General features: G+C 45.2%; 1 protein-coding gene across 4 annotated transcripts in view; it reads right to left on the reverse strand.

Annotated features, from left to right (window-relative positions):
* The window catches only part of ACTN1 (actinin alpha 1), a 137986-nt gene that overhangs the window by 9280 nt on the left and 105614 nt on the right, over positions 1 to 23092 (reverse strand). For 2 of the 4 annotated variants that reach the window (XM_090033215.1, XM_090033213.1), the window contains exons 9-18: positions 14742 to 14834; positions 12993 to 13223; positions 12173 to 12320; positions 10919 to 11069; positions 8130 to 8238; positions 6339 to 6479; positions 3205 to 3387; positions 2503 to 2637; positions 901 to 1080; positions 165 to 311 (exon numbers count right to left, since the gene is read on the reverse strand). In XM_090033215.1, the coding sequence (XP_089889341.1) occupies positions 165 to 311; positions 901 to 1080; positions 2503 to 2637; positions 3205 to 3387; positions 6339 to 6479; positions 8130 to 8238; positions 10919 to 11069; positions 12173 to 12320; positions 12993 to 13223; positions 14742 to 14834 (1518 nt within the window). Of the gene's footprint in view, positions 1 to 164; positions 312 to 900; positions 1081 to 2502; positions 2638 to 3204; positions 3388 to 6338; positions 6480 to 8129; positions 8239 to 10918; positions 11070 to 12172; positions 12321 to 12992; positions 13224 to 14741; positions 14835 to 22243; positions 22330 to 23092 lie in introns of those variants that run through there. The other 2 variants (XM_090033216.1, XM_090033214.1) reach the window with 2 other exon arrangements.

A 23092-nucleotide genomic window follows, 5' to 3' on the forward strand; every position in this document is an offset into this window, starting at 1 on the left:
TAAATGGTTACCTAACTTTAAAGAGCTGAATGCTCATGAGCTCTGGCCTAGAAGAGTCTACTGTGGTGTTCATTCTACTGCAGTGACTGATTGGTTGCTAATGCTAAGCCAATCCTAGGAGGAAGCCTGTAGTCACATGCGCTGCAGGAGGCCCTGACTTTTACCCTGTCAAAATGGTTGAAAGAGGCCCGGAATTCATTCATTTGCTCCTGGCTGATTCCTTTGGCATCGCGGGTCAGAATCTGATTTTCCACTTCATTGATGGTTCTGGCAATCGTTGTAAGTAGCTGCTCCCATCCCACTCGGATATGCTAAGGGAGGAAGAGGATAATGTTTTATTGAAAAGTGGCACTGTCTCCCTCTGGTAGCTCCGATTCAAACATGTTAATCGTTACCAATTCCAATTTAAAAAAATGCTTTTTTGTAATTTTTCTGACCAATCCTACAAATAATACATAACCACATCATCCCCATGCCAGTACTTTCATTGTGGCTCTTAAATCAAGGCCTCTGGCTAAGCAACTGGCAGGCTAATAGGTGTCAGGTAAATTTTCATTATGTATGGCTGGTCTTTATTAGTCCCCATCTAGTCCAAGCTCACACTGAGCTCAGGGAACACTCAGGACTGGATTAACATGAAGTACTGCAGGTCAGATTTGAGATGGTTTGGCATTACCCTGTGAGTTGAGCAGCACTGTCAGCAACTCAGCTCTATGAGGATCAGGTTTAGCTCAAGGCTTTGAAAAAGATGGGGCAGGGGGTGGAGGGGTGTACAGGGACATTCAGATTATCTGAGGATCACAGCGGGTCTTAGTGATTCACACGTGGCTTAATACATCTTAGACTGACTGCATACTTGCCCCACCACATTGCAGCCTGAATACTCTGCAAGGCATTTACCTCCATGGTGTAATTGGTGTGCTTGTTGTCAAAGATAAGAGCCTCCTGAATTTGTTGGTGGTCTCCCTCCAGCTGGTCAATCTTTGGTTTGTAATTCACAATGCTCTTCTCATATTGCCGCAGGTGGTTGAGCTGGTCCTCCAGAGTCCCGTGCATTTCTATAGAAATGCGGCCAATCTCCTGCATAAACAAAACCAACAGATTTGGGTCCATTAGACAGACAAGCATCAACCTGCATGCTATTCATCTGCAACAGTTCCCTGTATGGGCTAGATGCTTCAAGAACAGGTTGTGTAGGTCAGACAGGAGAGCTTAGCTTTATGACTTTGCAGAGGAAAGATACACACACAGAAGGCATGGATGGTGGGTTCCTGCTGGAGCCAGTGCATCAGGGACCCAAGCACAAGAGCTAGCAGTTCAGCACTGAAGATTTCTCCAGAATACAGAGAAGCAACTTCATTGCAGACAGTTCAAATGAGGTGATATTACTAATTTGGCAGCATCTGGCAATAAAAGACAGAGGCTGGGCTAACCACTCTCAAAGTATGATGATCATAATAGCTATTTAAAGGACAGGACTTAGCTGGCCAATATTCTTCCCTTCTCTCAGCTAAAGAAGAGGTCAAGAAGATTTTTCCATGACGCTTTCCCTGCACAGTATTCTTTGTTCTTTATCACTCTGGCTGTTGACTCACTGTTCTCTTTTCCCGACATCTCTGTGTGTCTAGCACTTACTGCCAGAACTCTTCATACACATTTTCCTCTATGAGCCTTCTTTGCCCTGTCTGCCACCAGCAATAGCCTGAAGTTTCTCCATTCCATTAGCTCCACTTACCTTCATCCAAATCTTAGCTAAAAAACCTCTCCTTTTAAAATGTCTCTCCCACTGCTATTTAGCTATGTCATTCTCTCTCGTCTGTCATGCATTTCAAAGCATGCTATACAAAGCAAGCTTGTGTCATATTTGGGTAAGGCAAGTTAATACCTTCAGATACATTCAGTGGTCAGCATCTCTAACTTTGGTGGACATAGGGACACAAATTCAGCAAACGGAGAATGGGAACACGACACAGGCTTACAGTGGTGTACATCGCTCCACCATGGCACCACAGCAGTGTACCAGTTAGCATTCCCTCCCTTATCAGCTTGTTATTCCCTCCCTTCCCAATTTTATTTTCCGGCGGTTGCTTGTAGGATGCAAACCAGTTTCCTTGCTATCTAGTGTTAAGGCTTTGTAATAGCACCTATTGCAAGCAGGCAGCTTGGGATAGAGGTCACTTATCTGTTTATAATAAAATAATAATAAAATAAAGTGGCTACAGAGCAAAATGATAGGTAAATCCATAATAATTCTGTTGTTGTGTCCATACCCTTTGTCTATGTCATATTTTTAATATCTGTTTCAGAGAGTGGGTAAGGAAAAATACATGCACCTGGGTACCCAGAGACAACCTCAGGACTCTATCCATTCAGTGTGCCTGGTTGAAGCCTGACAGGAGGATGTCCCCAGAGGTTGAAAGAGGAGGTCATTCAGAATGCCAGCTGAAGTTGTAGAGGAGGGGAAAAAGGGAGGAGAGTGTTTCAAAATAATCAAGATGCTACCTCCATCTTGGTTTGGATCCAGGGTCCAATGACGTTAGCCTGAGCACCAAACTGTTTGCGGAGCCGTTCATTGTGTTGCTGGCGTGCATGTTCCTCCATCAGGGCCTGATCCCTCCGGGGAACTAACTGCCGCACCTGTAGTAAAAAAACCCACCAGGATGGCATATTTGTCATACATGTGGAGGTACCTGCAATGCAGGAAATGGGAGTGGGTATGTCTATAGTGTCCTCCACTTCTGTGCATATAACACAAGGCCAGTCCCAAGCTGCTGCCCATCCCTTACGCCGTCATAAACATATGCATGTTGGTTAATGCATACATCACAGATGTGCAAAAAAACTACCAGCCACACTGTCTACTTTTTCCTAACTGTAGTCTGTTTAACTGTATAACTAGTGAAACTGACTATAGTGCAGGCTGTAATTAACAGACACTGTTTTACACACACTGATCTTGGGTAAGTGCACACTCTGAGAAGTGCACAGGCTTTCCAGTCGATAGCTACGTACTCCAAATAAGCAATAATAGGTTTTGATTTGAGGTCAATGTCCAATGACTATCTAGTTACTTTTGGCAGTTTAGTAAGTTTTGGGTCTCTGTACAGTTCCTACTGGAGATTTTAGAGTGACCAATTCACTTTGCTAAGACAAGCTAACAGCCTCTTCCCTTGCAATGTAAAAGCAAAGCTGAAAGCAACTCACATGGTCCCATTTGCCATTGATCTCCTGTGGGGTTATGGTAGTGTAGGGGTTGGTTCCTGCCATGTTGACGTGGTAGGTCTGGACAATCTTTGAGACTTCATTATGGATTCCCAGGATGGCTTGTCGCTCCTTGTCGGCATCTGGCAAAGTGGCTTTGAACTGTTCATGGGCTGTGGTCAGTCCCTGGAGAACAAATGTGACAGCAGAGAAAAGGTAGGGAAAGTATTAGCTACAGGACAGCATCCACATTAATGTGTTATGAACAACGTGATCTGGAACTCTCCTATGGCCAAAGCCAAGCAAACGGACATTATCAGGCTGCAGGAAAAGCTGGTCCATAAGAGGGAAAAACATTTCTCATACTCTCATAGTTGCTTAAGTTTTAACAATGGGCATTTATGCACATAAGTGGCACTAGAAAATATTACTTGGGGGGGGGGGGGCTGGGTCATGCGGAGTGTGCCTGCCTGCCCCTGCCCCTCCCTCCCTTGGGGCCACTTTGGGGCTGGTGCACACTGGTGCTGTGCGTATGGAGGTGGAGGAGCACATGGCGGAGGCACTGAGCATGGCACTCTGGCGGTGGCACTGGAGCCACTGTCACCAGCCCAGTTGAGGGGGTTAGCCCTGTTAACCCCACCCTTCTGCGGCCTATTTTTAAACAGCAAATTATAACCTATCCTATAGTGACCAGCAGCAGACATCAAATCCCAAGACATGGTCAAATACTTGTTGCTTTTAGATTCTTGTAGGTTGGTTTTCATGGGGTCCTTGTTGACAGATCAAAAGCTGTGGGTGTTCATCCCCTCTGGAAAGAAGAACAGACCACCAGTGTGATTGTTCAGCCCCTATGTCTCATTTTGTAACAAAATGATAGGGCAAATGGGCAGTTTCTTTCCTCATATCCTAGATCCATATTTAATACAGTCACATAGGACTGAGTCCAGTCTCCTTTGTTCTCAGGTACCCAGATGTCCAGAAGAGCCTACAAGACTATCTACTCCAGTCCTACTCACAACATAGCCACACAGTGACATTTAACACACTATGATGTGCACAGATAAAGAGCAGAACAGCTGAGAATTTATAGCTGGCTCATCAGAGGGAGACCTAGTCTATTCAGAGAACATGAGAATTAAGCAAACTTCTTCCAGCCTAGACAAGCTGCCACGGTCACAATGGCAAAATGTGCTTCTTCAGCTGAAAAAGGCTCCCTCGCCTCCCCCCCCACCCGACTACAAGCAGTGCATTTCTCTTATTGCTGCAGCTCCTAAAATATGATCCCAGAACTACTGGGGGCATGGGGAACACCTGATGATGACTTATGGAGAGCTGGTAAGTCACTTGGTGCTGGTTCATTTCCAGCTGATTCTATAGGTTTTTAATTCCAAACAGAACAGAAATCTGTAAGAGAGACAGCAAAGGGTCCCAGGAGGCAGAAAGCATGTGCAGGGACAGAAAGGGGAACAGTGCACATACAAGGGGAAGCAGAGCTGAAGAATGTATGTGGACTGCATGACTGACCACACACTTATGTTATATGCACCCTAATTAATTTCCTAAATTACTATCCTACATAGTAATTTTACTGCTTTACTACTTGATAAATACAGTTGTAGTACCTACAGGGCTACAAGTACAAATGTACGAGACAGTCCACATAGTTATCAGTCTGGAGGGGAGGAGATGCTCACAAGATGCAATCTCTGTTAGATTTGGTCCATAGCACTAGAGTTGAAAACCCTTTGGTCAAGGGGGAACTCAGTAGTCAGCAGCAGCTCAGTACCAGGGCTCATACCAAGTTGGTACCCTTTTATTACACCTTGCCTAGAATTGATGTTATAGGCAAAAACCTAATTTTAGGCAGGCTCCGTGCTTTTGGAATTGTCCCTGTAAAAAAAGCAAGTTACCAAAATTAAAATGCTGGCTCCCTTGGCAGAGCAAGCAGTCCTTGTAGCCACTGTGACTAGGCAGTGCAGCCTGGCCAGGACAGGGGGGTGGTGAGGTTTGAGGGGCAGGAGAAAGGGGGGGCTGCGCTCCTGTCCTTCATGGATGATTGGCTGCAGACAGCCCTCGCAGCCAATCAGCAGTGTGAGGCGGGGCCAATGGGGCCCCTTGGGTAATCAGAGACATGGGAGACCCACCACTGCACCCTTCCCTGAAAATGGCTGCTGCCCCCATAATCTGCATGTGAAATCAGCTGGCAGTTACCTTGAGTTCAGTAGACCTCTAGTTACAGGGCACTGTGGCCTAAAAAGCCAGCAATGTTCCATGCATCACTGGTCACATGCAGTCTCACTGTCAGCTGCCTGCCAGTGACCTACTCTGGAAACTTCCTATCATCCTCACAGAGCTGGCATTGTGACCAATGTATCAGCTGTTATCATGGAGCAAGAAGACCTTGTTCCTCCCATTCAATAAGGATAATCCAAGCAAATACTTGCATTGCCTGTTGTCTTCACAAGCACTCATTCAGCTGGAGTAAAAGAACTTCCATTAAGAACCCAGGAGGGGGCAAGCAGCACCCTTTCAGATCTATGGGTTATGAAGAGCAACCACCAGCTCTTTACAAGTGGCCTTGCAGACAGAGAGGGGCAGCTGAGCTGCAGCCTCCAGTAGGTCCAAGGATGATTGAAGAGTTTGGCTCCCTATAGCAAGCAGGAGAGAATGCCAGTTCACTGATGCTTAGCAATGAAGCACAGAACAGCAGTCCAGATCAGCTGCATCCAATAGTGGGACCAGAGCAGTTCCAACACATCATATCAGAGAGACACAAGGGCTGGAGGAGCTGTGGCACGCAGAACCTGACAGCAGCTCAGGTTAAAGCCTTGCTCATTAGGATGATAATTTGTTATCCTCTTAATTCTCAATCTTTTAAAAGCAATTCCCTTGTCCTAAAAAACCATATTCAGGTCCTTGTGTCCCCCACAATGGCCTGGCTCATATTTGCTTGTACCCACCTTTTCTGAAGCGGAGTGGGAGGAAAGGTCCATTTTTGGCTAAAGTTCATTAGGAAGAAGAAGCAGCACCATAACATTCACCCTGGGAAAAACAACTGTACCTTCCATAGCCTGAGACAGAGTGAACCCTGATCTGTGTGCACTACAGTGCATCTCTAGGGAAGGATTAGCACATACCTGGATCTCCTCTATGGTGTGAACAATGAAGGTGTCCTGCAGATCCTCCATGGCCCCCTCCATCCAGTTATTGAATGGGGCGGCTCGTTTGGCATATTCCAGGTACAACTGATCAATTGTTTCCAGCAGCTTTTCTGTCCTCTGGGAATTCCCCCCACAACACACAAAAAAAGGGTTAGAGAAAAGTCACCAAACAATACACTCTGCTGCTTGCTGAAGCAGAGACTTTCTCTGATATGTTGCCTGTTCCCCACTGTGTTCTCAGAAGGATGTTACTATTAGATGTGTTCCTGCAATTAGGCAGAGTACTTGAAAGGCTAACTTAAGCACATGCAAATTAAAAATATTTAAGTCAACTCCATGAACCACAGCATTCTATTTTATGGTTATGATGACCTTACAGAAGGGACAATCTTTTCCTTTTTCTCTGGTGCCACTATTTAAGAAAATGATGTTTTTTCAAACAAATCAGTTACAAGATGTAGGAAACTCAAGAGAATGTAAAGGCTTATGCAAAGATGAGGTCCCACACTTAATGGTATTATTGGCCTCAGATATATGGAATATAGAAATCCAGTATGAGTTAACTAAGATGGACACTCCAGCTTTGTAAATGGATTGGATACCTGAGGATGGAAGTCAGTACATGTTGCGGCTGGTTAGGAATCCATACTAAGAATGAAGGCTACGCCTGTATTTATGGCATAGAGTAGCCTTGGAAGTTATCTCCAAGTCAGCTATGTCCAAGTGGCAGCAAACATTTTGAGAGAGGAAGAGGGAAGATAATTGTCTGTGTACATCGTGCCCCTCAACTTCCAAGTTCCTCGTAAGGAGGAACAACAGAAGGTCCAAAATGTATGCTTTACTAGTTGGTCTAGTAATCTCCAAGACATATCATCAAGGAGCTATAGGGTTCCCATCTCCTTTTGGAGTAATGGCTAGGAATGGCAGTGATGATGTCCTGTTCCAAGGGATGCATCAGATCCACATGCTTAGTCTTTTGCCATGGGGGAAGGAAGGAAACAGTGGTAAACTTCACAAAACCATTCAACTCTTACGTCTCTTAGATGTCACATGGGCTTTGGGCTTGCACCATCCCCTTGTGCACTGTGTTACTGGACCTGCACTAAGATTATGAGATCCTTGGGCCAGGAGCAGCACCTCCTAGGATTGCAATGGGCCAAGATCTGTATGTTTTAGGACTTCAGAAACATACAGCTGGCAGGTGTTTGCATCTAGATGTAATCTAAGTTTCAGTCTGACAGCCAGCCAGAGAAGAATCTCGGGGAAGCAGTGACCCACAGAGAAGAGAATCCTTATAAACAGGAAGTGAGATAACTGCTTGATTACCATATTAGCATAATACTTTAAAGTGCTGAAAGGCTCCTCTATCAGCCGAACAAGCCCAGCAGGGGCAGCAGTAATGCAGGCTTCCTCTAGAGCCACGTTTCTCAACCTATGGGTCGTAAGACTACACGAAAGGGCCACAAACAAACTTTAAAATTGGATCAACAAACTTTAAACATTTATTCTCCTTTAAAGGAGATGGATACTCATTTTCCTTTGCAGACTGGCAGAGTTCCAGCCTGCAAGCGGCTGTTTGGGGCCCCCTATGCCCCATACACCCACCCCTTGCCTCACACACTGGGAGGCTGGGGCCTGGGGGTGGGGGGGCAGCAGGTCAGGAGTGAGGGGTGCTGGCCATTGATGTTTACAAATGGGTCCTGGTACAAAAAAGGGTGAGAACCACTGCTCTAGACTCTCAGTTTAACTTCAGCGAACACATCTTACCTCCAAGGCCTCTCTACGTTTCTGAGTTAAGGCACCCAGATTATCCCACTGGTCACATATCTTCTGGCACCGGGCATTGACACTTGGGGAGTCGTAATAATCCAGCTCACTAACAAAAGAAAAAGGAAAGAGAAAAGTAAGCAGACACCCAGAGAAGCAATCCGTCAAGAGCTCCCTATCAACCTTAGCGCGAAAGCAGACAAAATGTCCCAAGTCCTATAAAGGAGAATCTTTGGGGGGACCAGTGGTGTTCAGTTCCAGAGTTGTTGCACAATGATACTGTGTATTGATCTCAGAAGAGTGCAACACAGAGATTCTAAAGTAAAAAAAATCACCCAAATACATTGTTTCTCTGTGATCTGTTATCAATTAGTGGGGAAGGCTGCCCAGTGAGCAGAGTTGTACAAGTATCCTGGGAAAGAAAAGCAGACTTCCATCTGAACCGGAAGCTGGTAGTTTCTGAGTTTGAAGGCATACCTAATTAACTCCAATAGAGAATATCAGGCTGGCTACAGACCTGCATCTTTATATGTGGAGTGGGGGGCACAAAAAGTCTTCATTAAACATTAAAAATAAGCCTATACTCATTCTAATGGATGCAGGGTGTGAGAAGCACCCTCTGGGCAAGGAGGAACAGCAGGTGTGCACAGGACATTAACACATTTAAAATGACCCAAAATATAAAGTATGGGGTAATGCGCAGTGCCACCTGCACTGCCTGTAATGACCAGAGCATGGCACTCTAAGACAACATCCATTAAGAGCAAGGAGGTGGAGAAGATGCATGCAGCTATGTTGTGGATCAGGATCTTGTACCACTTAGTTCTTTTACTTCTGCGTATATATAGCAGGAGAGAAAAAGACCTCCATGCAGGAAGGTGAAGGCCGGCTAGGAATCCTCTGGGGGAAGAGGGAGGGCATACAGCTGAGCATCCTTGGAATATTGGAATAACTGATTTGATGACCAACTAAACATGTAAAGGGGCTGAGCAGTTAGTCCTGGAGAGTGAAACCCTCTAGTTTCCCTAAATAAGCCCTGCACAGACAGCAGCAGTGCTGACTTTCTCCAGAGCCCCCAACCAATTTTTCATGCGTGACTCATCAGTACATCTCTAGGAAACAGGGGAGTCTAGCACACAGCTTATTCAGCATTTCGCTTCTTTGTTGAGAATGCTAACAAAGCAGCCAGTCTCCAGCTCCGAGGGTGGCCTTTGGACAGGCACTGAGCCTGCCGTTCCCTTACACCTTTCAGATGTTCTGAGGTGTGGTACTTTATTCGAGCCCAGAGCCAGGCTTCTCCAATCTTTCCCACTCCTGGCAGGGATTTTACCACTTTGGCTGCTTGGCTAACACACAGGCTCAGTCTGCCTTAGTTTTAATCTCTGCTTTCTGAAACCAAGCTTTGACACCCCAGGTAAACTCCTGCAGTGGACTTACGAGCAAATTTTCAAATCTGTGCTGGTGAAAGAGTGAGTCAACAATCTTGGTTTTTGTAAAGAAATACACTCCCCACCACCCCCAGCCTAAATAGAAATACACTCCCCACCACCCCCAGCCTAAATAGCACTGGTGTTAGCTCAGCCCTGGAGCTTGAATTGCAGGTTTTATTCTTTAATAATGAGGACCTGGAGACAGGGCCAAGTTGTGCAGAGCCCCTTGCCAAGTAACACACAGGGCCTCAGCCAGTTCCCTTCTCAAACCACACTGGCCACCTCTTGCCTGCCTACACCGCAGCTTTCACATGCTCCAGCCTCCCCTTTCCAGGAGGCTTCATTTTTCCTTGTAACCCCCATGCCACCCTCACTAGGAAATAGAGCTGACATTAAATTGAGTTTTTCAAGCAAACAGCAGGGGAAGGCAGGGAAGGAAATTCAGCTTCTGCTAGGTCAGACAGGGAAGTGGAGTGTGTTCAGTCTGCTAGGCCAGCTGATTGGTGCAGGGCTCCTGGAAGCCTGGGGCCTTACAAAACTGCTACTGCATGAAATCAAACAGTTCACCTCATACCAACCTGCGATCGACGAATCACTCTCCCCTCCCCAGCAGACTAACCAGGGTTTGATATGTGAAAAGGAGAGAAAAGGATTCCAGGTTGGCCTCTGCGGTGCTGCTGTTAAACTACTGTATTCTTTTGCATACAACATACAACCTTCTCCTCCTCTCCGCCCAAAAACAGCTGCTAAAAATCGGAGTGTGCATTATAAGTGAGGAAATATGGTAATAGCAGTTTCTGATGCTTAAGCTTCTGCTGGGCAAAACTAACTCAAGCAATCCACAGGAAGCAGAACAATAAGCAGGCTTGGGTACTAACTGCTGCTACTCCATTACTTACTACATGGAAAGATGTTTTTTTCTTCATTTTGCCTTTCAAAAACAAAGCCTGTATCTTATTTTAGGGCATGTGTATGCTAGAAAATATGGTAATAAGAGACAAACTATTATTCCTCACCCTGAAAAACTGCAGCAGCTCTCAAACCCCACAAGGGTGGAAGAGGGCAAGGCCGAACAATGAGACAGAATTTCCATCCACTTCTATCTCAGAATCATGCACATTACCCTACCCTCCCACAGTTCATCATCTCTGGTTAGTCAGTGTCCCTGTCTGCACTTCTGTGCCAGCCTACTGGAGAACAGTGCCCTCCCCCTCTAGCAGCGCTGGGGTTGTCCTATATTCCTACATGTTGGACAGGGACAGTATATGATATTGCTGGGCAGAACAGCAAAGCTGATTAATCTCCACAGTTCCCCGTGCTACCCCAGAGGAAAGACTAGGTGCCAGAAGGCTGTCGTACTTGAGTTCTTGTGCAATAGCAGCAATCTGCTCCACACGGTCCTGGTGAGCAGCCAGGTCGCTCTCAAAGGCCTCATGTTTCTTAAGCAGGGCCTTGATCTCCGACAGAGTAGCTGTTTCATAGTCCTTCTGCTGCAGCATTGCCTCTTTGCCTAAAGAGGGAGCCAAACAACAGAGAAATGAAAGAGGGACCCAAAGCAAATCAGTTTGCATCCCTACTCCATGCCAAGGCAGACAGGCTTGCCTTCCCACGAGGCACCCACTACCATGCCAAACACAGCAGTTCTAGCATGCAGAAGCAAGACACACAAGTCTGCAGAACCACACTTCTCAGTCTCAAACCACCACTCCTGGGTGGTAAGTCATAAGCATTAAAGGCACACTGCTCAGCTCAGTCCAGCTTGATCAGGCTCACAGGCCCCCAGACTCAGATTTCCAGCATGGACCCAGAAAAGGCAAGCAGTGCATGAGGCAACACAGTCAGAATGGGCAATATGTTGTGCTTAGAGACCATATATTTTATGGACTGTAACGGTAACCCATGTGACCACAGAATTCCTGGAAGGATAGTGAAGCAGGCAAATTCACAATGGTGTCTTTCAGGCATCATACCAAAGGTTGGTATTTGCCAGAGGCCAGCCAGTAGTTCCCCAGCTCAGAAGATACAGATGCACTGACACTCTTGTTCTTAAAATGGTGGCCATTCTGAGTGTCTGTGTTATTTGGTTGTACAGGGCCTAGGAAGAATGGGGTTCTAATTCTTGCATATATTCCTCTAATGCCCCTGTTTTATAAGTTACTGTTATTTCTTTAGACTTGTATCTCCTCTCAGTATTAATATTTGATATTATTTTTTCCTCTTACAAAGATGAGTGGATTTGGTGCTTGCAGAGGTGCAAATGATGAACAGACATCACTGGTTTGAGCCAGGCCAGAGTGTTGGCTGCAGTGATAAAATTTCCTTCCTCTGACTCTGCCAATCTCACTCCATTTTCACAAACCGCCCTCTTCTACCTGTGCTCCTCTGGATCTGTCCAGTTTAGTGACTGCCAATTGTGCCGCACCATACCGTGCAATGGACACCAAGGTATTTTCTTTAATTTGAGATTTAACAATAAAATAACCAACAGCACCCAGGTCTTTTGATGTGAAGGGCTAATACTATAACCCCTTATGAAATCTCTCTCTCTCTCTCTGCCCTCAGATAGGTGACTGTGTTTTCAGAGGCAATGGGAAGTATTAAGATTGGCATTACCATCCGTCCAGGACTCGTGAATAGAAGCTTTCTGCCGGAACTTCTCAGCCAGGTGGTCCAGCCTCTCTAGCCTTCGGATCTCATTCAAAAGCCATTCCTCATAGCCTTTCTCAGCCTGCTCTAGGCCTGCCCATGCGTTGTTTATATCCTATAGTGATGAAGAAGTTACAGCAGCGTGAGGGGAAAGGGACTGGTTCAGAAGATGCGAAAGGTTCTTCAGCATCATGCTCTGAGCATTCGGCCAAGATGGCTATAGATTTCCATTCATCGTTGTGTAGCAACAGGAAACCTAAGTTTGGCTTCAGAAGTCGTGAAATGTAGATTTGGAGAGGGCCAGTGATTTGATAGGCCTGATGTAGCAGGTCAGGATAGAGCAGAAGCATGGAACTCAAGAGAGGTGAACCACTGAACCTGTATTAAGGTATCTAGGAATAAAATGAAGTATAGTGGGAGGCTGTCTCTACCATGCCCCACCCCCCACCTCTTGGTCAGTCCTTCAAATGGAACATCAATAAAAAATTACTTTGTGGGCTCAAAGCAGGTGCACTCAAACTTCACCCACTCACATTTGCCAGGAGCCTGCGGGGGACAGCTTATCTGTATAATTTGAGCAGGGAGCAACTGCTCCCACTTCATTATAGAGGAATAATCTGTGAAGATGACAGGTCTCAAAGAGCTATGTCCTGCAGCATAGTGCATACAGGAACTAGTAGTTTACACTGAAGATGGTCACACTTTGCCCAGCCCTGGGGCTCAAAGAAGTCAATGTTGGTTAGGAATGGAAGGCAGAGGTCTCACGCTCTCAGTATGTCAGACTCACCGAGACCATTTTCCCCTCTGATGGCATGAATGCTGGCCTATTGCTGAGTCGCAGCTTGGTCTGCAAGGTGTTGAAATTGATCTCAAGCTGGCACTTCTCCTGGACCTTGGGGGGTTTGTGCAGGCGGCGGTAGTCCCGGAAATCTTCCAGTTTCTGTTGCATGGCTTGCATGGTATTTTCTGGCGCCCGGTTCTCCAGCCAAGGGATAGTGCGGCGGATCCATTCCAGCAGCTACCAATATCAAAGGTCAGAAGAGCTTCAAATGACTTAAGATTAAGCCCAAATTTAGATTTTGTTAAAATTATGTGCGTCCTCTAAATTTAACAAGGTCTGTCTGCTTTAAGTTGGAAACTGGTTGTTGCCAGCAGGGTTCTGCCAAAGGCAAAGAATTTCAAGCAATGACTGCCAACCAGTTGAAGTAGCATTATGGTGTCTACACTATATATACATTGATATTGAGGAACATAGTTACAATACTGTAATCCTCTATATGCACTTAACTCATAGTTTGGTTCTGTAGTGTCAAGACCAAACTGTTTTCAAATTGTGTGGTATGATTTAAGGACACTGAAAGCCTGACCAGGGAATATTAGCTCCCTTTACTGTCCTGTAATTCATTTGCCTTCCCTGACTCAAAACGCTTAATCTCACACAAACGAAGTTCTGACCTCCAATCCTATTTTTTTTCACGTTACCTTTCTGGAAGTCAGCATGTCTCAGAGAACAGTCTGCATTTATCAACAGCTCCTTAATAGGGAGCTAGCAGAAGGGGCACTGTAAGCAGAATGCCCTGCCTTGTGTAAGCACCAAGAAGCAGGACATGATGACATACATTCCCAAAACAACTCTATTTATTCTGATTTCAATTCAGCATCAGTATTAAAATCTCCCCCCTTGTACTCCAGGTCTTTTGTTGTCTTGTTCCAATCAGCTTTATCTGGCCCCCTGGGGTCTTCAATCTCCCACCTCCACTTATCTACTACTGATGTTTTCTGGTCATGAGTATGGTCATTTCTGTAGTCTCAACACTGTTAACGTGCGAGCCTTCATCTGGCAGTTCTTGTTATCTGGAACAGCCTCCCCACTTGTATCTGAGAGACTCACTCATTCCACCTATTAGTGAATGTTTATTTCCTTTCTTGCCTATCCCTGTAACGTCTTTGGGATACCGTTTGTAAGACTGATGCTATAAGTCATACAATCCTGCACAGCATATCTTAGAAATGCTTGCTTTTTCCTGTAATTTTTGGCAGAAGGCAGTGACACCTTAGAGAGAACTCATTCATTTTGTGATACAGTGATTTCTTTTATTAAAATCTGCAGTCTGCTGCCTATTCTGTTGCAGATTACCATCAAGATAAAGGAGATTATATTTGCCATTGGCATTAACTCAAAGTATTTCATTTTTCCTGACTGGAAGAAAAATTACTTTCTAAAACATGGAACATTAATATTCTAAAGCAGCAGTTGGTAACATTTTTCTGTCAGTGGGCTGAAATGACCCAAATCAGGTCTGAGACAGGCCAACACCGGGACACCACTGCCTCTTCTCCTCACTGCCCAGCTGTGGCATGGCACATGTGAAGTCATCCACTGCCAAATGCTGCCGAAGCCTCCTAGCTCTGGGTTAGATGTGGCCCACAGGTCAAATGACCCTTCTTCTACAGTATTAGACACTGGATCCTGGGTTTAAATTAAATTCTTCTCTGCATACACTGTTCAGGAATTGACAGCACTATGGACACTTACATCGCTGGCCAGTTTTTCATAGTCTTCCATGAGCTGTTCATTCTCTTGATTGACTGCCAGCACCTTGCAGATACGATTTGCTGCTGTCTCCGCCTGTCAAAGAGGAGAAGAATAGGAGGAAGAAAAGAAGCGTTAAACACCCTATTAACCAAATGTTGTGTTTTAGCTTCTTACATACCTGTGGGAAAGGGTTCTGTCTTCCATCCCTGAATCTAGCATCTCATCTCTGGTCCAACAGTGTGTCCTGGAAACTTACTGATCCATCTGACTTTCTATTATAACAGATTTTTTCCACTTCAAATAAATACCTCTCTGCACTGCCTAATGTTCAGCTGATCCAGCAACCTTACTGTGTTAGTCCCCAGACTCTCAGGCTATCCATATCTGCTCTGGAATTATTCCCATAGATATCTCTAAGGTGTCCCAACCACTCATTACTTATTGAAGGGACACTGATTCTCCCTTTACAAAAAGCACAAAGCAGCTGTCATTCAGATGTGTCCTCCCTTCACAACATAGATGCTCAAAGCTATGAGTTTAATAATTGGGTTCTGATCTCTGGGCACAACTGTGATAGATGTCAAATGTAAGACTTCCTTAAGTGCTTTTATCTCTACAAAAGTGCTGCCTAATTACAGTTAATCCATACACTGGACTCTGGATAAATTTTTAGCTAGTCTCTAAGAGAAAGTTTTATATATCTAAGTAGTTTCTTTTTCCTCACCTTCACTTCTGCTTCAAACAACTATCTTCTAGCTTACCTGTCTTGAGAGCTGAGGCTGAGGATAAGCCAGGAACAGCCTCACTGGCTTGCTTCTGTGTTTGGAGGGTGTGTGGACTTAAATAGGCAGGTATGCTCAGCTGGTCCTCGCTGGAACCTGGAACTACTGTGGTATAGACAAAGCCCTGGAGTGCAATACTGTCATAAACAGCACGGGCACCTCCCATCTTCAAAAAAGGGAGGAAGGAGGACCCGGGAAACTATAGGCCAGTTAGTCATACCTCAATCCTGAGTAAACTTTTTGAGAGAATTATCCTGGCACATGTCCACAAGGGGCCAGTGGGGGAGGTTATGCTTAGGGGCAACCAACACGGCCTTCCAACCTGATGGCCTTCAATGACCAGGTCACAAAATCCTTACACACAGGGTAGCAGTGGACATAGTCTTTCTGGACTTTAGGAAGGCCTTCAACACTGTCTCTCACCCCATTCTCATTAAAAAACTGGGGGACTGTGGTGTTGACACCTACACAGTCAAATGGGTCACTAACTGGCCGGAGGGTCGTGCTCAGAGAGTGGTGGTGGATGGGTCATTTTCGACCTGGAGAGATGTGGGCAGTGGGGTTCCCCAAGGCTCGGTCCTTGGGCCTGCACTGTTCAACATCTTCATCAGCGGCTTGGATGAGGGGATAAAAAGCACCCTGTTCAAGTTTGCTGATGACACTAAGATGTGAGGGGATGTGGGGATGCTAGATGGGAGGAATAGGCTACAATTGGACCTAGACAGGTTACAGGGGTGGGCGGATGAGAACAGGATAGGTTTCAACACTGACAAGTGCAAGGTGATGCACCTGGGGAGGAACAACCGGCACCATACCTACAGGCTGGGGAACTCCCTTCTCGTCAGTGCAGAGGCAGAAAAGGATCTTGGAGTCATTATTGATGCCAAGATGAACATGGGCCAGCAGTGTGGGGATGCAGTCAGGAAGGCTAACTGCACCTTGTCATGCATCCACAGATGCATCTCGAGCAGGTCCAAAGAGGTGATCCTCCCCCTCTATGTGGCACTGGTCAGGCCGCAGCTGGAGTACTGCGTCCAGTCCTGGGTGCCACACTTCAGGAGGGATGTAGACAACATGGAGAGGGTCCAGAGGAGGGCCACTCACATGATCAGGGGGCAGCCAGACAGGCCCTACCAGGAGAGGCTATGAGACCTGAACTTGTTCAGCCTCCACAAGAGCAGGCTGAGGGGGGATCTAGTGGCCTGTTACAAACTAGTCAGAGGGGACCAGCAGACATTGGGAGAGTCCCTGTTCCCCCGAGCACTACCAGGAGTGACTAGAAATAATGGTCACAAGCTGGCAGAGGGTAAATTCAGATTAGACATCAGGAGGTGCTACTTCACTGTCAGGGTGGCTAGGATCTGGAACCAACTACCAAGAGAAGTGGTGTCTCCTACCTTGGGGTCGTTTGACCCCAGTACTCAGGGGGCCAGACTTGATGATCTGCTCTGTCCCTTCCGACCCTACTAACTATGAAACTATGAAACTGTATTTGATACATGAAACAGACAGAAGTGTTTGTCTTTAGAGCAGCAGTTCCCAATCTTAGGGATGCAACTAAAAATGGCATTGCAAAGATGCTCAACTGTGACATCTAGGGTTGTTTAATGGTATGGCAGCACTGCAAATATAACCCACAGTTAAAGCAATTTAAATAAACGTCAAATAAATGCATTTAATGGCTTTTTAATACTTTGCTGTCAATGTTGTATTTTTAATCTAAAAAGAAGTGTAAATGATTTTAAATGTTTTAAATGAAAAATACAAAGACCATACACATTGTAATGCCATATTTATGACTTGTTGATCATGTTTGCATCATTTTGGGGAAACATTTTCCAATGTTTAAATAGGGTCATGCTGAGGAAAAGGCTGGGAAGCCCTGCCTTACAGCACACATCCCCCTCTGGAGTTGGAATGAGCCACAGGCAAGATATCTGCTATATAGGTCATTTGAATGGCTGCTTTATTTTTGGCCCAGGTTGCAGAGCACTAGGGGGCCTCTGTCCTTGTCTACTCATCAAAGACCTGAAGCCTCTCATCTCAGAGCAAGTATCATCCAGGTGGACAAGGAAGCAGAGATAGGATTCTCCATGAAGGTGGGTACTTCCAGTCCTTCAGTCACTTGCAGAGCCAACAGAAGATCAGTGCTGCTATAGCAATGCAAGAAGTAGATGCACACAATGTCTCTATAGCAGCCTTGTTCTTTCGGTTACACACCACTCTGGGTCTGAAGCAGTTGTGTGCATGACTGGAGCTATATGCAGCCCTCTATTTAATGAGCTTATAACTGGAAAGTTTAAACTGTCATCTATTTTTAAAAGGCCTTCCGTTATTTGTTTATTCAGACTCTGAAGTCAGTGCTCTGAGTATTGTGGTTGATATGAAGCAGTAAGAATAGCAATAATATCATAAGCTCCACAATGACATACAATTCCTTCAGTCCCAGAGGAACTGGTGATCTTAGTCACTGGTAGGAGACTTTAAAAATGAATGCTAAAATGGGCCAGCTTGGTGGTATGCAAAAATTGGCTATTTTAATAAAAGAACGAGAGGGTGAGCTTCAAAAGGGGAAAGTTTGACTATAAGAGTTTCAACAAAAGTGCTCAGGATAATTGTCCATTTCAGAAAGCTTGTACTTGCTTGGATTTTAATTTCCTCTCAGTGAATTCCCAAGGGCAATTTACACTATTTAGAGCAGAGGTTCTCAATCTTTTTATACTTGAGACACTCATCAGAAAATGCCAGCTCTTAGTTTTGACTCATTTTTGGCTCAGAAAAATAACAGAGCAAATCTTCTGGTGCAAAGAACTCAGAAGACCATAGCAGGTCAGAATGTTTTTAACACTATGGATTCCTATTGGAAATCTCTGGGTTTATCTTGCAAATCATGTTTGTTCATCTAATGGTGCTAATAATGTGGGGCACCAAGGAGCACCCTTAAAAAGAAGCTTATGGTACCCTGGTGGAGAATCTGATCTAAAGGGTCCTTTTACATTAAATAAACTAAGCGCTAGATGACCTCAGCCCTGTTTTTCTATAATCTATATGACTGGGAGCGTGGGATCAAGATAAAGGTTCATCCTATACCTTACAAGACGCAGAGCTGGGCTTTTTTTCTTTTTCATTCACCCTCCCTGCTCACTGTAACATGGCTGTGAGCAGCAGCCAGCTGAGCAACAGAGATTCCCAGGGATGTTTACATGTATGTGAGGATACCTTTCCTACAGCCCCGAGGTTTGGTGGGGGAGTGGGTGTTGTATAGTGGTTCAAAAATAAAACCCTTCAGAACATCAACAACCGGGGAGTTATCTGTAAGATCCCAACTGCTGACATTTAGATTTTTTAGAAGGCGGTCTACCTTCTTACCAAACAATCATACTTCTTTCTAGCTCTGTCTCCCCCAGCTACTCTCTAAAACAGGAGTCCCCAAACTGTGGCTCTGGTAAAGTGGTCTGCATTGAGTCCTGTGCCCAGAAGAGCTCCACTAAGTGACAACCCCATTTTTTTGGTATTTTCAATTACAAATTTGATGATAAGGGAAACATAGGTGCCCTGTGAGACATTTTGAGGGATGACAGAGTCATAGTGGTCCAAAAAACTTGGGAATTGCTGCTCTAGAACAGTCTGCTGCGACAAACAATGGTAGGAGTGCTACGGTAGGAGAGGCTGTGTAGCCACAAAAGCTGCAAATGTGTTAGCCTGACCTGCTCTGAGCAGGATTAGGTGGCCATATCCTAGTTGTTGCCTCGTGGTCTCTGCTAGTGCTCCCTCTATTGCTACTGCTAGGGGACAATATTGTGGGTGGCAGTAGTGGAATATATTAAGGAAAAGAGTCAAATGTAGACATAGCCTATGTATGGTCATGATGGCCCTATCCCACTTTCCCTTACTGAAGGAATGTTTAGGGGCATATTGGTGCTTCTGAACAGTTCTCAGCCAATGTCTTGGAGACTCTAGCTACTCAACACGTAAGGCCATGGTACTGAAAGCATTGCCGATGTTGTCTTGTCCATAAGTCCCAACCTTCCCCTTGAAGAGCCATCCTTCTACATAAGAATGAAAATGAAGTTATGTGGCCCATTCAACCCTGGACTTCTCTGCTAAGAACACCAGGAAAGTAGCCTATCGCTGTAATGGTTTCTGTGACATGGATGTCTGTCTACAACTAATATGTGTACCTGAGAGCATCTCAGAACACTGCATACAAAACAAACTTTTTATAAAACATTGATAAGTTAGTTAGAAACTTTCATGGCAGAAATCAAGTTTTCAATACTGTAAACCCAACCAGGACTAAACAACCATGCAGTTTAGTGTTGTGAAAGTTAGAAGCAGTTAGAAAACAAGCAAACCAATCAAAGCAAGTATACACATATATAAAAATCATATAAAGGAAAAGCAGCCATCCGTACACAAGTCACGTCAGGATGGGTACCCTGTACCTTTAAAGACTCAGTACAAGAGAATGAAAGAAGCAGAAAGCTGATCATGAGACCTTCCCTTCAAGGCTGGTGGCAGTAATGAAAAATCTGAATGAAAAATGGAGTGACATCACAGTAAGTCACGCAATCGAGTATGAGATGGCAGTGATTAGAAAGACCCTCTGTGATCCTGGGCCTAGGTTGAGATTCATGCTCAGAAGTTGCTTTACATAACCCTTGGATTCTGACTCTATGCCATTCAACAGTTGGATAATGTAAGACTGGCACTGAGAAAGAGCTCTGAAAAGGAGATAGGCTAGGTCATGGGAAAGTTGCTGGCCATCAGGCCTCTTGACAACCTTTTTTTTTAATCCTCCCTCTAAACCAGTTAGACTACATAAGAATGAAGCCTTACCAGCTAAGAAACCAAGTCTCCAATTCTTGCCCCACATCCCTGGGTTAGACACCAGGGCAGAAGAAAATGCTGTTTCTAGCAAGTCTGGCACCAGTACTAATTGATAGCAAACGTACAGGATCTGCATAGTGCATTTTCATAGGATGGCATGGGCTGGGAGGAGAACAGAATGCAAGACTGACAGAGCAGCTCCTTTAGCAATACTAGAAACCTAAGCAGTTCTTTCACTTCCTCCCCAGTAGTTTGCTGTCAGTTTAGCCCGAAGAACTACACGTGTCAACTGGGAAGTACTGGGGCTTGTCACTAGACTGGCATAGATTTTTGGATTATGATCCTTATCATAATCAGCTGGCTCGTATTGCACTTAGCCCACTGTGAAGGAGTTTCTAATGATTTACTAGCCAGCATCGTCATGGAAAAATACCACTGCCAAATCCCTGTTTGTCAAATAGATATTCACTTATTTGAATAGCTGGGAACTACAGAGCTTCACCTTGCATACAAAAAACAGGGCAAAAATACAGGTCAAACACAGGACCTGAGCAGAGCCTGTGTGGTTCACAATAAAGGGCAGCATGATGGAACCTACTGCCCAAGGGTGGACTTGTGGTACTACAAATAATGCTAGCTACCGTCAACCACTATTTTGTACCAATTAGACATAGTCCTAAAGATTTTAGTGAGCTGCCAATTGGGTCCGCAGCTGGGCAAAATGTGGGCTGTCTCTCACTAATAGAAAAAGGTCTGAGAAAATCTATGGCCTGTCTGTACCACTGTAACTGGAGTTGGGTCCATGTCTCAGTCTTTGAATCCACTGGACCCACACTCCCATACTGCCTCCTCACCCCAGTCTTTGGGAAATCATACACATCTGCTCTGAACAATTCTTGGTGGGTGGGTGTCAGGAAGAAATGATGGATCTTTTCTCCTTATAGCAGGAGACCACTAGAAAATTGATATATTGGGAGACTTGCAGAAAGTGAGGGAAGGTTTTCTGAGCTGGTTACAGAGTTCCACTGAGACTGAGTAGCCCAGTAGCAACTGTTTGAGATGGAAAGAAAGAGGGAGCAGGGAGAGCAATGCAGAAGATGAAAAAGCTGACAGAGCGAGGAAGGGTAAGTGCAGGCTGCTTGGGAAAGGAGGGAGGATGAGTGGGAAGGGATGAATGAAAGGGAGAGAAGCAAGGGAAGAAGAGATGGGAAAGTAAGGAAGCTAAAATGGTCAAAGCCTAGATGCAAATAAACCCTATGGGTGGAGCACAGTCCCTGAATAGGAGATTATGGGACACCTGTCTGGTCAGCTCATGTATGACTGGTGCTGAGCTGTAAATGGCCACTGCCCCAGTAGGAGCGCAGTGTAAAGAGACAGATGGCAGCTGTAGAATGAGTCCATCTGGGGTCCCATTTTAACCAGCATCAGAATAGGATTATACTTGGTGAGGCACGATTTAAACCAACTTAGTCAAGGTGCTCTGGGATATACATCATTCAGGAAAGATGATGCCCAAAGGACATTAGTCATAGGGTGGATACTGAATCTGCTGTGACACAGGTCCTTCTCTTTTATGTTAACACTGTCACTGAGGGTGTGCCCACTCTGAGCAGGAACCTTGTATTCACCACATGGGTATGGACTCTGGGAGAGGCAGAGAGGAAAGAGGCCATGGATGTTCAAAGAACATTTTCTGAATCTACAGTTTGGTCATATAACTTCTTCAGCAGGGATAAGGACCATAAATGCTGGACATGGTACAGGCAGACTACTCAGCACCTCTATTATTATTCAATGGACTGAAGGTTTGAACCATTTCATAGTGGAGGGTGAATTGTTGGGAGTCAGGGGAGAGAAGAGGGAGGGTGTTTTTTAGGGATAAAGTCTCACCTTCTGCGCACCTGAGAAGGCGTGGTAGTAACATGAAACATAGGTCATAATGGCCTTCTCATCCGGCCTTAGCGTGCCTATAATATCTGTGCAAAGAAGGAAAAGAGGTTGAAAGGATAAAGTAAGAAGCAGCACATAGAATAAAATAAAACAGTCATGGGTGGTGTGAGAGAGGGGGAGAAAACTTCCCATCATGCATTGCAGGACAGGCCAAACAGATTTCCATGCGGAGAGCTGGGAATTCGGATCAGAACGTGACTAGCAGGGTTGGCTCTGTGGATCAAAGCGGCACTCCCTTCTTCCTCCTAATATCCAGCTTTTGCTCCTAGCCAACTATCCGGGCTACATATTTTCACACCCTCTAGTCAGTAGGCTTGTCCCAGCTGTGACTGGGTATGATTTATTTGTGGCTTGAATGTTTTAAGTATCTGTGGGTGTGTGTGTGGGGGGGTGGGGGTGTACTCAAGTCAGATACTGCAAAGATCAGGCTGTTTGCCCACAAAGCATAGTTCCCACTTTTATTCAGTGTGCTGTGCATGCTCCTCTGGCACTGACAGTTTGCTTGCTTTGGTGAGAGCATTTACAAGGTCTCACCTGCAAAGATTTTATTTAGGTGATCATAGCAAGTAATTACTAAGCAAAAACCAGCAAGGGCACATCTGTCTAATCTCCACCACAGGGTGTGGGGTGGGAAAGGGAAGAGGCGGTGAAAAGCATACATCTCAGACTCAAAATATGGTACCTCCTGCTCCTGAAACCACAGAAACAAAGGGTTGGTCAAATCAATTCTTTAAACCCTAGATGAATCTGGCTTGTATTCAGGGTATAAAAAAGGACTTCAGGCTATGT

The sequence above is a fragment of the Crocodylus siamensis genome, chromosome 2, assembly GCF_052110815.1.
Source record: "Crocodylus siamensis isolate JL-2025a chromosome 2, ASM5211081v1, whole genome shotgun sequence".
NCBI classification, from domain to species: domain Eukaryota; kingdom Metazoa; phylum Chordata; order Crocodylia; family Crocodylidae; genus Crocodylus; species Crocodylus siamensis.